At 39.2% G+C, this 12,625-nt stretch overlaps 2 protein-coding genes and 1 long non-coding RNA gene across 3 annotated transcripts; 1 reads left to right on the top strand and 2 right to left on the bottom strand.

Annotated features, from left to right (window-relative positions):
• On the top strand, positions 1-2,646 carry LOC113011341 (tripartite motif-containing protein 16-like). Its single transcript, XM_080292982.1, has one exon. It carries the CDS (start codon positions 489-491, stop codon positions 2,175-2,177), a length of 1,689 nt encoding a protein of 562 aa, XP_080149108.1. The 5' UTR covers positions 1-488; the 3' UTR covers positions 2,178-2,646.
• Positions 2,647-3,445: 799 nt separating this feature from the next.
• Positions 3,446-4,637, bottom strand: LOC145421958 (uncharacterized). Its single transcript, XR_013903327.1, has 2 exons — positions 4,292-4,637; positions 3,446-3,693 (listed from the first exon to the last, which is right to left on the bottom strand). It is a non-coding gene; the product is annotated as an uncharacterized LOC145421958 (long non-coding RNA).
• A 2,062-nt stretch (positions 4,638-6,699) lies between these two features.
• On the bottom strand, positions 6,700-9,090 carry LOC145421957 (uncharacterized). The gene has a single exon (XM_080292981.1). It carries the CDS (start codon positions 8,877-8,879, stop codon positions 7,194-7,196), a length of 1,686 nt encoding a protein of 561 aa, XP_080149107.1. The 5' UTR covers positions 8,880-9,090; the 3' UTR covers positions 6,700-7,193.
• Positions 9,091-12,625: the final 3,535 nt, after the last annotated feature.

Genomic DNA, 12,625 nt, shown 5'->3' with positions numbered 1-12,625 from the left:
TCCTGAGTCTACTATATATTTGCACCATGAAGAAATGAATTCTTTGCACCAGTAATAAATAATCAAATATATCAAATTATCATCAATTATTTAAATAAAAATAACCATCGCTCCAAACAAAACAACAATTAAACAGAGAGTCCTATAAAACTTCAATTTCAAACATCCACGTAAAGTTAAACTATTAAACTTTAACTGGGTCAGACTTGTTACTGCATGTTGTAACCAAACATACCACACCCTGCATCATGTGATTGGCTCTTGGTCGCTCTGTAAGAATATTTCTTTAGTGCCTCCCTTCACAGATGTGTCTGTATCAGGATGGGTCTAAACAACATGGTGTAAATGCAGTTGCTGGTGAGCCTCATTTCCTGTAGGAGGTGAACAAGAGCAGAGATCTGTTTCCCTTCAGAGCACAAAGGTTGTTTCTGTTCAGAGGAAGTGAAACTGTCTGACAGTCACTGAGAGACGGTGAAACGGCACAGCACATGAATCAAATGGATCAAACAAAATTCTGCTGTTCAGTCTGTTTGGATCTACTGAAGGATCCGGTGGCTATTCCCTGTGGACACAGCTACTGCATGAACTGTATTAAAAGCTTCTGGGATGAAGAGGAAAAGAAGAAAATCTACAGCTGCCCTCAGTGCCGGAGGACTTTCACAGCGAGGCCTGTCCTGGAGAAAAACACCATGTTAGCAGATTTAGTGGAGGAGCTGAAGAAGACTGGACTCCAAGCTGCTCCTGCTGATCACTGCTATGCTGGACCTGAAGATGTGGCCTGTGATTTTTGCACTGGAAGAAAAATGAAAGCATTCAAGTCCTGTTTATTCTGTCTGGCATCTTACTGTGAGAAACACCTTCAGCCTCATTATGATGTGGCTCCATTAAAGAAACACAAGCTGGTGGAGCCCTCCAAGAAGCTCCAGGAGAACATCTGCTCTCGTCATGATGAGGTGATGAAGATGTTCTGCCGTACTGATCAGCAGAGTATCTGTTATCTCTGCTCTGTGGATGAACATAAAGGCCACGACACAGTCTCAGCTGCAGCAGAAAGGACTGAGAGGCAGAGAGAGCTGGAGGTGAGTCGACAAAACATCCAGCAGAGAATCCAGGACAGAGAGAAAGATGTGAAGCTGCTTCAACAGGAGGTGGAGGCCATCAATCAGTCTGCTGATCAAACAGTGGAGCACAGTGAGAAGATCTTCACTGAGCTGATCCATCTCATCCAGAAAAGAAGCTCTGATGTGAAGCAGCAGATCAGATCCCAGCAGGAAACTGAAGTGAGTCGAGTCAAAGAGCTTGAGGAGAAGCTGGAGCAGGAGATCACTGAGCTGAAGAGGAAAGATGCTGAGCTGAAGCAGCTCTCACACACAGAGGATCACATCCAGTTTCTACACAACTACCCCTCACTGTCAGCACTCAGTGAGTCTACAGACTCATCCAGCATCAATATCCGTCCTCTGAGCTACTTTGAGGATGTGACAGCAGCTGTGTCAGAGGTCAGAGATAAACTACAGGACATTCTGAGAGAGCAATGGACAAACATCTCACTGACAGTCACTGAAGTGGATGTTTTACTGTCAGATCCACCAGAGCCAAAGACCAGAGCTGGATTCTTAAAATATTCATGTGAAATCACACTGGATCCAAACACAGCAAACACATGGCTGTTATTATCAGAGGGGAACAGAAAAGCAACATTAATGAATCAACAACAGTCTTATTCTGATCATCCAGACAGATTCACTGACAGCTGTCAGGTCCTGAGTAGAGAGAGTCTGACTGGACGTTGTTACTGGGAGGTGGAGTGGAGAGGGGAAGGAGGTTATGTAGCAGTTGCATACAAGAATATCAGCAGAGCAGGGAGTGGGTATGAATGCTTATTCGGACGTAATGACAAATCTTGGTCATTAAATTATAACAACAATAAGTTTACATTTCAGTACAACAACAGTTTTACATTTTGGTACAACAACATCCAATCTCGTGTCTCAGGTCCTCGTTCCTCCAGAGTAGGAGTGTACCTGGATCACAGAGCAGGTATTTTGTCCTTCTACAGCGTCTCTGAAACCATGACTCTCCTCCACAGAGTCCAGACCACATTCACTCAGCCGCTCTATGCTGGACTGATGGTTTATAATTATGGAGACACAGCTGAGTTGATTAAAGTGAAATAGACTGAAGTCTTTCATATTGTGGGTTTAAATCTGTGTTTTAGTTTCATTTTATTTTCTCTCCATCATTTCTGCACAGAGATCAGCTGTCAGTCAAACATTATGGGTGGTACCTCCACATCTTCTAGTTGTTCTCTTGATGTTTCTGAGTTTTTAAAGGAGATCTTTCCTGTGACTGTTTATGGAGGCTATCACTGCTCATCATCATTTTCATTTACTAAAATATTTCTCCACATGAAAATGTAAACTTCTCTATCCTCTAAATGTTTCTGGAATATTTGTATTGAAAAATGTCGACATTTCTCTTTATGAGTATGGCAGACCATGTGTGTGTGTTTGTGTTTGTTTTTGTCAAAATCATCAAAGAAATGAGGAAAAACTGTGATTTTAATGAATGAATTCATATATTGTGTTGATGTTTTATTGTGTGAATAAACTGGAAGGTTTGACTATAAATCAAACTTTGAACAAAGTCTTTTCTTCTGTCTTCATTCCAGGATCTCACTCAAATCTGACGCAGAAAATATGAAACTAATCTGAGAGAATAACTGAAGCAGTTTTCCTCCTGAAGCATCACAAAGTTCAGAGTTCATGTTTAGAGCAGAAGATTCAGCAGTCGCTCTGTGACCTTTCAACTTTCTTCACTAAAACAGCTTCATTACAGAGAAACAAGTCACATTTTCTTCATGTTCTTAAGTCCTTTCAAATGTTTTTAATGGTCCTTGAATGCAGCATCAGTGTCGCAGGTTTAAAAGGTCACTTTCTGTTGTGTTCAAAGATTTCCTTCAGATATGGTCTTTAATCAGTAAAGCCAGTGATACAGCAGTGTCATTAGCTGTGTTATTGGCACCAGGCTGTGTTTATGTATGTGTTTAAATCTGTCTGAGGATGTCTTCAGCATGAAATGATCATTTGCTCAGCTGCTGTGTCTCAAACGACTCCTACACAGCAAATCCAGCATGTCCAAATTAACACTGTCGGATTTGATTTCAACACTATTAAAGTGTCTATATGGGTCCACACCAGAGAGTGTTAATTTAACTCTTTTTGGAGAGTTGGTACGTTAACTCTGATTTAGTGTTAAACACCAAATCTGTCTGGAGTTGATAATTTAACACTTGGTGTTAAGAGTTTATATATTAACTCTCAAAGAGTATTTTAGTTTAACTACGTAAGAGTTATCTTCTAATTCATTCTAAAAAGCGGGAATTTTACTGTTCTGAACTTCTAGACATTTCTTTAGTAAATGTTTATTTCCAAAAAAGATGCAATGGTTTTTGAAAAACATTTATTCTGAACTGTGCACCACAATTTCAAAACATTTTCTGAAAGATGTAACAGTATACATGTTCTCACTTTCATTAGAATTTTGTTTATCAAAAGGTCTGACATGGTAAATGCAAATAACAGCATCTCATCACTTATTTCTTCAATACAATATGCATGTCCTTCATTCATCCCTTTGTGGAACTTCAACGCACTTCTGCTCTCCCCCATATTCCATCTTCACAAGCATATCCTGTGTGGAGATTGAATAAAAATTAGTTGACACTAATTAATGGCACAAATAATCCAGTAAACAATTGCAGCACAGTAAAAAAAAAAAAAAAAAAAAAAGGAATCCTCTTTGAGCCATTACTTGTGTAAAGTATTTTCCCAAAAGACAAGGACACAGGCAACAGGTAATACTGAACTAAATGTAAAACCTCAACCTTTTTCATTTTTACCTAAACCGTGTGCACAAAACTCTGGAGCGATCTATGCTAACGTAGAATCCAGTCAGGACGCCTGCTACTGCTGTTTGCTCGTTTGTTTGTTTGTTTTTATGGGCGATCGTTTTCAGGCTTCAAGTAGCACCATTATACCAACATTTCACATTCTACACATTGTTTTAGGTGTATTTGACCAAAAGTTTGACTGAAAATTCACATGCAAGCTTTTTTTCAAGGCTGTGGTATTTGCCCACAAACAATACCTTTCAGCTAGCTAAAACAGAATATTATGCTATCACCGAGCAACATGGCTAATGCCTTTCACACAGCTTTGTCTCAACTCCAAAGAGCCACAGAAGTAAAAGCTAATAACAATTGAAACAATCTTTGGAAAAAGTGACTTACCAAGCATGGCAAACAACTCAAATATGTAGAGCAAAATGTTCTGAAACGGCTTCACTTCAGCTTCGATTGGAGCCGTGCTGGGGGCGGAGTCTGTGAATTTACTCTGTTGGTGTCATAGCCCCTCTAGGAGTTCAGAGTTAAGAGGTCAAGAGTTAATGTTTCCATTGTAACACCTCCAGATTTGACAGAGAAACACTCATTTTTAACACTCGATTTTAACTACTATCATTTTACACCTCAGAGTTACATTAAAAGAATGTGACTCTGCTTAGAGTAAAATTAACTCTACTTTTGCAAGAAGACTATTAACACCAAAACATTTAACACTTTTGAATTTGCTGTGTACAGTCTTTGCTTATGTGACCAACTTTTAAACAACCAAAACAAATTCCCCTTTCCTTGATAAAAGTCAGCTTATCCCGATGAATTTTAGCTTTAAACTGCTTACAATTCTCTAGTAAATGATTGCTGTGTGAACAAAACAAACTATGCAGAACAGTGGAATTTGTTCTGCTTCCAGTTGATTGAGTTTTGAGGTACGATTACTTGTGATTCAGATGTAGAATTTGTACCAGAGTAATCTCTTTCTGCCGGAACAAATGTATCAGCACAAGGCGCTTCTTGTACGTGCCCTCTTTCAAAATAAGAGTTCATTCCATCAGAACGCTCAGAGCTACAAACTGAGTTTATTTTTAAGACACGAAGCTTTGCCTTAGTTGCTGCCAACTCTGTTTCCAAGGATAATTTCTCCTTTTCTTTTCTCAATTTTTCCTCTTGCGTTTCAATAGAATGTTTTTCTTTAATGCAGCGAGTCGCTCCATGAGCGCTGCCTTGTCAGCCGCAGCTTTAATGCGTGCGGAAGATGTTGATGAAATTCGACTTTGCTGTGACAATGTTTTCGAAGGTGGCTTTACACTTGAGATATTAGAGACACTGTCTTCAGGATTTATTTCATCCAAACTTTCAACAGCTTGATCATTAAGAGCAGTATTGCTTTGTTCAGTATACGGCTCGCCTGCTTCCTGCAACCAAACCTTTACTTTGTCCATAAAAACAGAGAATGCTGTCACCTTAGACTGAAAATGTGCGCTTTGCCTTTTCACTTCATCTTCTGGCAGTGGCAAACTTAAAAAGGATTCTTGCAAAGCGTTTGCATCTTGATAGCATTTAATAAACTTCTCAAATTCAGAAGACACTTCCTTAACGCTCTCATGTGAGGTCATTAAAGCAGAAATTTTCCCCATGTACTTAGATGCTTGCTTACACATTGAACTCCGCTTTTCTTGGCATGTCTTTATATACAAATCCAAACCTTTTGGCGTAAATTTGATGCTTCTTTTCTCTGCTTGCATCTGAGTGTCATCCTCTTGTTTACTCTCTTGTTTACTCTTAATATCCGACATTTTTATTGTCCTCTTGGATTATTTCAAACATTATAAAGATGCACAGCACACTGAGAATCCATAGCATAAAGCACAAACATGATTGCACCGAACAAACATTTCCACAGAGGGCGTTGGCATGTTTCAATTAGTGATCCTATTATGCACAAATTTAGTACATCAAAACTCAGTTCATCAGTCTTTGTAGTGAAATAATGTCTTTAAACTCCAATAGCTTCACCGTTTTCCTTTACGGCTTAAACAATATTGTCACTCACCAGCTTTGATGAACGAGTGACATGTTGATCCAGGCTTCAACATCAAATCCGTCTGGAGTACTTACAGACGATCCAGTAACTTTTATTCGAGTTCGACGGTGATCCTTGAAATCCATATATCCAACATATCCATTAATGAAGGATTATTCCTTTGTCCACGGGCAGGTTTTTTACTTTTTGTAGTGGCAATTCCTTTTGTTTGACAAACCAAACATCCCACAATTAAAAGTCCACAAGCCACTGCTGCACTGAGATAATATTTCGTACGCAGGCAAAAGAAGTCCACTGTCCAAACTTTAAAGTTGCGTTCTTATGGTTTATTTTATCCAGTTTGGCAAGCAATAACAAGATCCATTTTTAGTTACGTCCTGCTGCTTCTCCTGCTCTAGTAAAAAACCATAGGCTCACCCCAGTGCATGCTGGTCCTATACCAGTCTCTTTATTTATAGAAACAAAATGGCCCTACAGCTTTTACTGACTAATTCAACAAGGTAACATCAAACAAACAAAACATTGAAACAAATATTAACCTACAAATAAACTTGTAAATAAACCCCAAAATATAAGTAAACTAACAACAAACTTTAACTAATTTCAAAATAATAAAAAAATAAGAACAAATAGCTCCAACAGAAGTTATTGGTGCAGACTGAAGGTTCTGTAAACTACTCAGTCATAGAATGATTACGATATTGAACTAAAACAAATGCCTGAATCCTAAATTATGAATATATCCTATTGTGGTGATCTAAAATGTAACACTAAATGTGATTAAAACACTAAAACTCTGGACTCCGGGGCTGAACGACCGCGGGGATCACCAGCCCGAGGAAAACACAAAATACACATGACTCCGTGAGAAAGACAATTCATTCTTGAATGAAGACGTTGATCAGACACATTTAAAATGTAGCCAATTGTGTTTATTATTAAATTATTAAGGAAATAGAAAAGCGGGGGAATAGAAAAGGGGGAGGGGTGGGGGTTAAAGAAGAGGGTAAAGGAAAGGGATAGAAAGGAGGAAAGAGAGGAGAGAGAACCCCAACTATGCCCTCTGAGCAAGCACTGGGTGCGACAGTGGATAGGAACAACTCCCTTTAAAGGAAGAAACCTATGACAGAACCAGGCTCTAGAGGGGCCAGTCAACTGTCGGGACTGGTTGGGGGGTGAGGGTGAAAGAGAGAGGGGGGGGGGGGGGGGGGGGAGATGGGGGGGGGCAGGTCTTAGGAGTTAAGGTGAAAATTACGATGCAACGGTGGAGGAGGAAGACGGGGTGACATCAGCAGAAGGAAAAGTAGAAAAAGTAGAAAAAGCAGGAGTGCTCTTTCTCCAGAAGAAGCGGAAGCGTTTTTTCTTCTTTTCCGTGATCTTTTCCACGAGCACTCTTTTCTCTAGGATGAGGGTTCGTAACTCATCAATTGTTTGTGTGTTTTCCTTCTCAAGTTTCCTGCATGTTGTCTCCACTTCTTCTAATTTGGCTTGTTTTTCTTCCAGCCTTTCTTTCAGTTCTTTACATTTGGCCTCCTGCATAAGCTTTGCCTCGTGCATCTCTGTATAACTGTGTTGTAATTTGTTGTGTGCGTCTTGTAGCTGCTGACTTCTCTCGAGTTCTTGAAGTGTACACTGCAGGTCTTTGTTTGTTTTCTCTACTTGCTGCTTTAACATCTGCACCTCAGTGTTTTTGCACTTCAAATTGTTGGAAAGTTTCTCCAGTTCTGTGTTTTTTCTCAGCATGTCACTGAGCTTACTCTGCATCTCTGAGCATTGTTTTTGCACTTTTTTCTTTTCCCCCTCCAGCTCAGTTGTTTTGGAGTTCAGTTGGTTATAACAGTCTTGCAGTTGTTGGTTTTTCCTCTCAAAGTCCTGGAGAATTTGTTTATCTTCTTTCTGCTTTATTTCCCATTGTTCTTTGTCTTGTAGGAAATCCTTATTTCTTTGCACTGTTTTATCAAGCTTTATTTTCAGCGCGGTGTACTTTTCCTCCACGCCTTCAAGCTTGGAGTCCGTTTCTTTCTGTTTAATTTCTAGTTGCTTTTTTTCTTGAAGCAACTCTTTATTTTTGTTCAGTGTTTTATCAAGCTTCGCCTGCAGTGCTTTGTACTTTCCCTCCATGCCTTGCAGTTTGCGCTGCTTTATGTCCATTTGTTCTTTTTCTTGGAGGAGTTCTTGATTTTTTTGCAGAGCTTCTTCAAGCTTTATTTGCAAGGCTTCCTTGTGTTTCTCGCTGTCCTGAAGCTTGCAATCCATATCTTCCTTTTTCATGGTCTGTTGCGCTTTCTTTCGAAGAAACTCAACCCTTCCTTTCAGCACTTTTTCATTTATCTCAGTGCCTTGGAGTTTTATGACCAGTTGTTTCTTCTCTTGGAGGAGTTCTTGATTTTTTTGCAGAGCTTCATCCAGCTTTACTTGCAGCTCCTGAATCTTTTTTTCCCTCTCTTTCTCGTTTTTCTTCTGTTGGAGGATTTCTTCTGTTGGTTTTTCTTGTACTTTATTAAGCTTTGCTTGGAGCTCAAAGATCCTTCCCCGCATGTCTAGGAGTTCCATTTCTTTCTCCTTTATAATATCTTCCTTATCGAGAAGCTGTCTGAACAGTTTATCTGCTTCAGCGGTCCTTCTCTCACAGTGCTCTCTCAGTAAGATAATCTCCGTTCGTTGTTTAAAAAAACTTTCCCAGATGTAATTGGTGTACTCTGGCTGGGGTGGGTGTCGCGTATTGTGATTGTTCATGAGATTTTCCTCATGCATTTCTTCCAAGCACATCTTCTGCAGTTGCGTATCGTCTTCTCGATTGCAAAGAGGAGCGCTGGGCTTTACGTTTTCTCTTTTTTTCTGCTTTCTTGGAGACATGTTGGAATCTGTTAACAGTGACTCTGAAAAGGATCCAAAAAGGGCTTCTCTGGCGAACGTTCGTTTGAATGCTGCAAACATAAATGCTGCGAATAACGGACTAAAAGTTCTTGCGTCTCACCCCTATTTATAGGTTTTAGGATCAAAGGATCGAAGGATCACAGTGGTGGTAAGATTCTAAATGTGTGTGACATCACAGTTCCGTAAGCCAATGAGGTTGTCACATGACATTTGTGAGAGGGCATTCCTTACTTGGACAAATTATCAATAAGCTTTCAATACCAGTAACAATGGTGACAGTATAATTGACGATTATGTGTCCAGTATGTTGGCTGATTTGCTTTTACTTTTTGCATATGAAAATAAAAGCTGGGCTGATTTTAACACCATTACAAGAAGTGTTGTTAATTATTCTTTTTGAATCCTAATCAGGTTACCACAAATTGTCTTTTAATTTAGTAGAACTTGAAATGTTTGTCAGTGGATAAACAATTCATAATGCAAAGTCAGAAACATCAAGTTATTCTTAGTACTGCATACTTGCAATACATAAGTTGTCCTAACAGTCATGTAGGGCATCTGTAGTTCAGGGGGTCGGGAAGCTCATCTTGTAACTGGATGTAATATTAGCAGACAGAGGGTTTGATGTTGCAGAATCTTTGGAGTTGTACCATGCTGAATTGAAGAGCCCACCTTTCACCAAAGGAAAGAACTAACTGGCCCCTAGATTGCCCAATCAAATCTCTTAATGCCACCAGCCCTCCCCTACCTTCACTGTGTGCTCAGCTTGTAGAAAAGAGTTGAGTGTGGAAGAAATGGCAAAAATGTGGAGCTGAAAAGCTAAGAGAGAAAAAGAAATTATATATAAATCAACGTGTCAAATTAATGGACATGTTAGTTATTGGAGTTCTGGCTGCATTTTATATATCTATATTGTGTCCTTTTTATAATAAATAATAAAAAAAACATTATTTATCCTCACTGTATGAACATTGTTGGAGTCCTTGAAGTCTCATCATGTTGAAGTTACTCATGTGATGTGATGTTGTTATAATGATCCAGCTGGTGTGCAGCCATCATATTAGAGTTCTCTTTCTTCTTCTGATTTTATACAATTTTTCTGTGATGGTGTCACATTTACAGTGGTCGCAACAATTGCACCTATAGGACCCTGAAAAACTGGTGCACAGACTTCAGAGTCTAATAAGTGTCACCACTGTAACCACTGCATAATGCAAACCATGACACGAGTTTAGTCTTGGTGTGAAACTCATTTTGGTTCATAGACACCAATCTGACCTTAAGTGGAACAGACCCATAAAACTAATGCGTAATAAATAAATCGAAATTCTCCCATCATCATTCTTTGGTAGGAAGTCATAAATAGGAGTTAAATTCAGACTCTGCACGGCTGGCTTCTCCTGTAACCCTGCATGTTTCTAAGGTTTGTTTTCTTTCTTTTTTTCTTGTTGTTCTTGTGCTTTTTGTCCTCGGGTGAGGTTTGAAGTGTCTGTGTGGTGCAGCTGGTCTGGTCTGTCCAGGCTGCACCACACAGACACTTCCAATCACCACACATCAAAGTACAAAGCGTATGACGTCATCACATTCTGTGTTAGGAAGTCACATTTAGGAGTTAAATTCATTGTTCATCATACTCAAGAAATCTTTCTGTTATCTTGATTAACTTATCCCAACATTGTCAATCAGACTAAGTGATCACATGACGCTAGTTATCAATCTATGAGGTAAACCAGGGTTTCCCATTTTAGCTACTAGCCTGTTTACATGAAAGGGGTGGCGTTGGGGGCATCTGACCAATCACATACAGAGCAGCAGAACAGCTGACTTTACAAAGAAAGATAAAACTATAAACATGAAAAGGTTAAACACTTGTATTAATAAAGTTCAAATAGGAACTAAAAGTTCTTTTGCTGAGCTCTGTTGATGTTTACCAGTCTGGGAGAAAATACAAGCATAAATACAAAAATGGCCGTGGATATACTGGGAAAAGCATGTCGAATGATGAGCAGTGATACAGGAGACCAAGAGGAATTGCTCAGATAAGATTAAATGCTGTCATGGACGAGGACATGCTAGGGACAAGCGTTGCAGACAAAAGAAAAAACGAGATTAATGTTTATAGAGGAATTCAAAATGTTGTGAAATTGTTCTGCAGACAAATGGGAAAAGTCAAAGAACGAAGTTGAATTTAAGAATCTAAACTGATTAGACTACTGATGCTCATCAATGGAAAGATCCTCCCACTATCCATGGCACAGCAGTCCAAAGGGATCTTTCAGGTACTTGTTGTAAAGCAGTTTTCCAGAGAACTGATTGGTAGCTAAGTGGTGATTTCATACTTGTTGATCCGTAATCTCAAACACAACCTGCTCTGAAGCAGGTTTGCTCTACAGTTTAAGTCACTATGGTGATATACTCCAGTAAGAACCTTCATAGTACCTCTGTACTCATACCTGTGTGTTTCTTTGGCATTGCTTGTAGATATGTTTTAAAATGCAGCTGCAGTGCATTTTAAAACCTTAAGGAAGCTGTTATTGATATGGTGTAGATTAGCCAACAGATTTCTTTTCTTTTTTTACCTGATGGACACAATGCAGTGTAGTAGCCCTGCCCCTCGTTATGGTTTGTTCTTCATCATTCACTCACTGTGCGTCGATATGCTGGATGTCTCCACAAACAGTTCTCTGCATGCAGATGCAGTTTTTCTTCATTTGGAGCTTTGTGGGAGCTGAGTTCTGTTTACAGAGATGTTAATGGTCCTGTATGTGACCTGTCACATTTTATTTATTAAACAGACCACCTTGCAGTGTAGCTTCCACGTTAGCTGAGGTTTGTTTTATTATTTGTTTTTGCTTGTTTTTTATTATTCTTGCTGATGATTTGTATTATCTAAATGTAAGGTTCATTCATATCAGTTTGCTTATTTAATTTAATACAGGTTTTTTTTGCCTTTATCTTTGTCTCCATAACTGATAGTCTCTTATATCAGTTTCTGCTCATAAGGTTACTTTAACATTTGAGGCCACGTTATGATTGGTTTAGGTGGCAGCACAAGCAGCTTTACTTCCATAAAATATATATATATATTTTTTAAATAACATCTGAAGTAATTTAATGAGGAATGAGTCATCCAGTTCAGCTCTGGTATTATGATAATATAATATGTGCTTCAGTCTTAAACAAGCACAGAATTTAATGAGCTGCTTCTTCCCGACTCCCTGATTTCTGCACAGCTGGATTATTGTACCAAAGAAACTGTTTCTGTAATATTTCTGTGAAATAAAGTAATCCACTAAAACCCAGTGAGTGTTGGTTAGCTAAGATTTGTTTTTGTTCTTGATGGAATCGAAACACTCAGAAACGTCATTAATATTCGCTTGTCCTGCTGCAGACTTTTCTATCCAATCTAACAGTGAGAGCGAGCATGTGGTGCCCCACCCACTGGCTACAGGCAACATATTTCTGCAGACAAAGGCACCACCGTATTTGCCTTTATTCCGATGAAATGTCCTCTAAAGGACGCCCACACAATTGATGAGAAGTCAGAGGCCAGATGCCGATATTGTAATTCCATTAGAAAAAAGGCTGCACTTAAGTAGGGAAGATATGTGTAGGGTTTTTAAGGCCATTGCAGTCCCAAATGGAGGCAGATGGGGTATGTGAAGTTCAATATCTGTGGGCTGAGCACCCTGATACCACAACTCAAGAGTTCTGTTTCTGCGTTATCAAAGGTAGCCGGTCAGAATATTCTGGATAATCCTTCATAATTGATCAGAATTTGCCAAATAGACTTAACATGGTGTTAA

The sequence above is a fragment of the Astatotilapia calliptera genome, chromosome 18 (genome assembly GCF_964374335.1).
Source record: "Astatotilapia calliptera chromosome 18, fAstCal68.1, whole genome shotgun sequence".
NCBI lineage: Eukaryota > Metazoa > Chordata > Actinopteri > Cichliformes > Cichlidae > Astatotilapia > Astatotilapia calliptera.
Note: the sequence above shows the minus strand (reverse complement) of the source record. Positions and strands in the feature narration are given on the sequence as shown.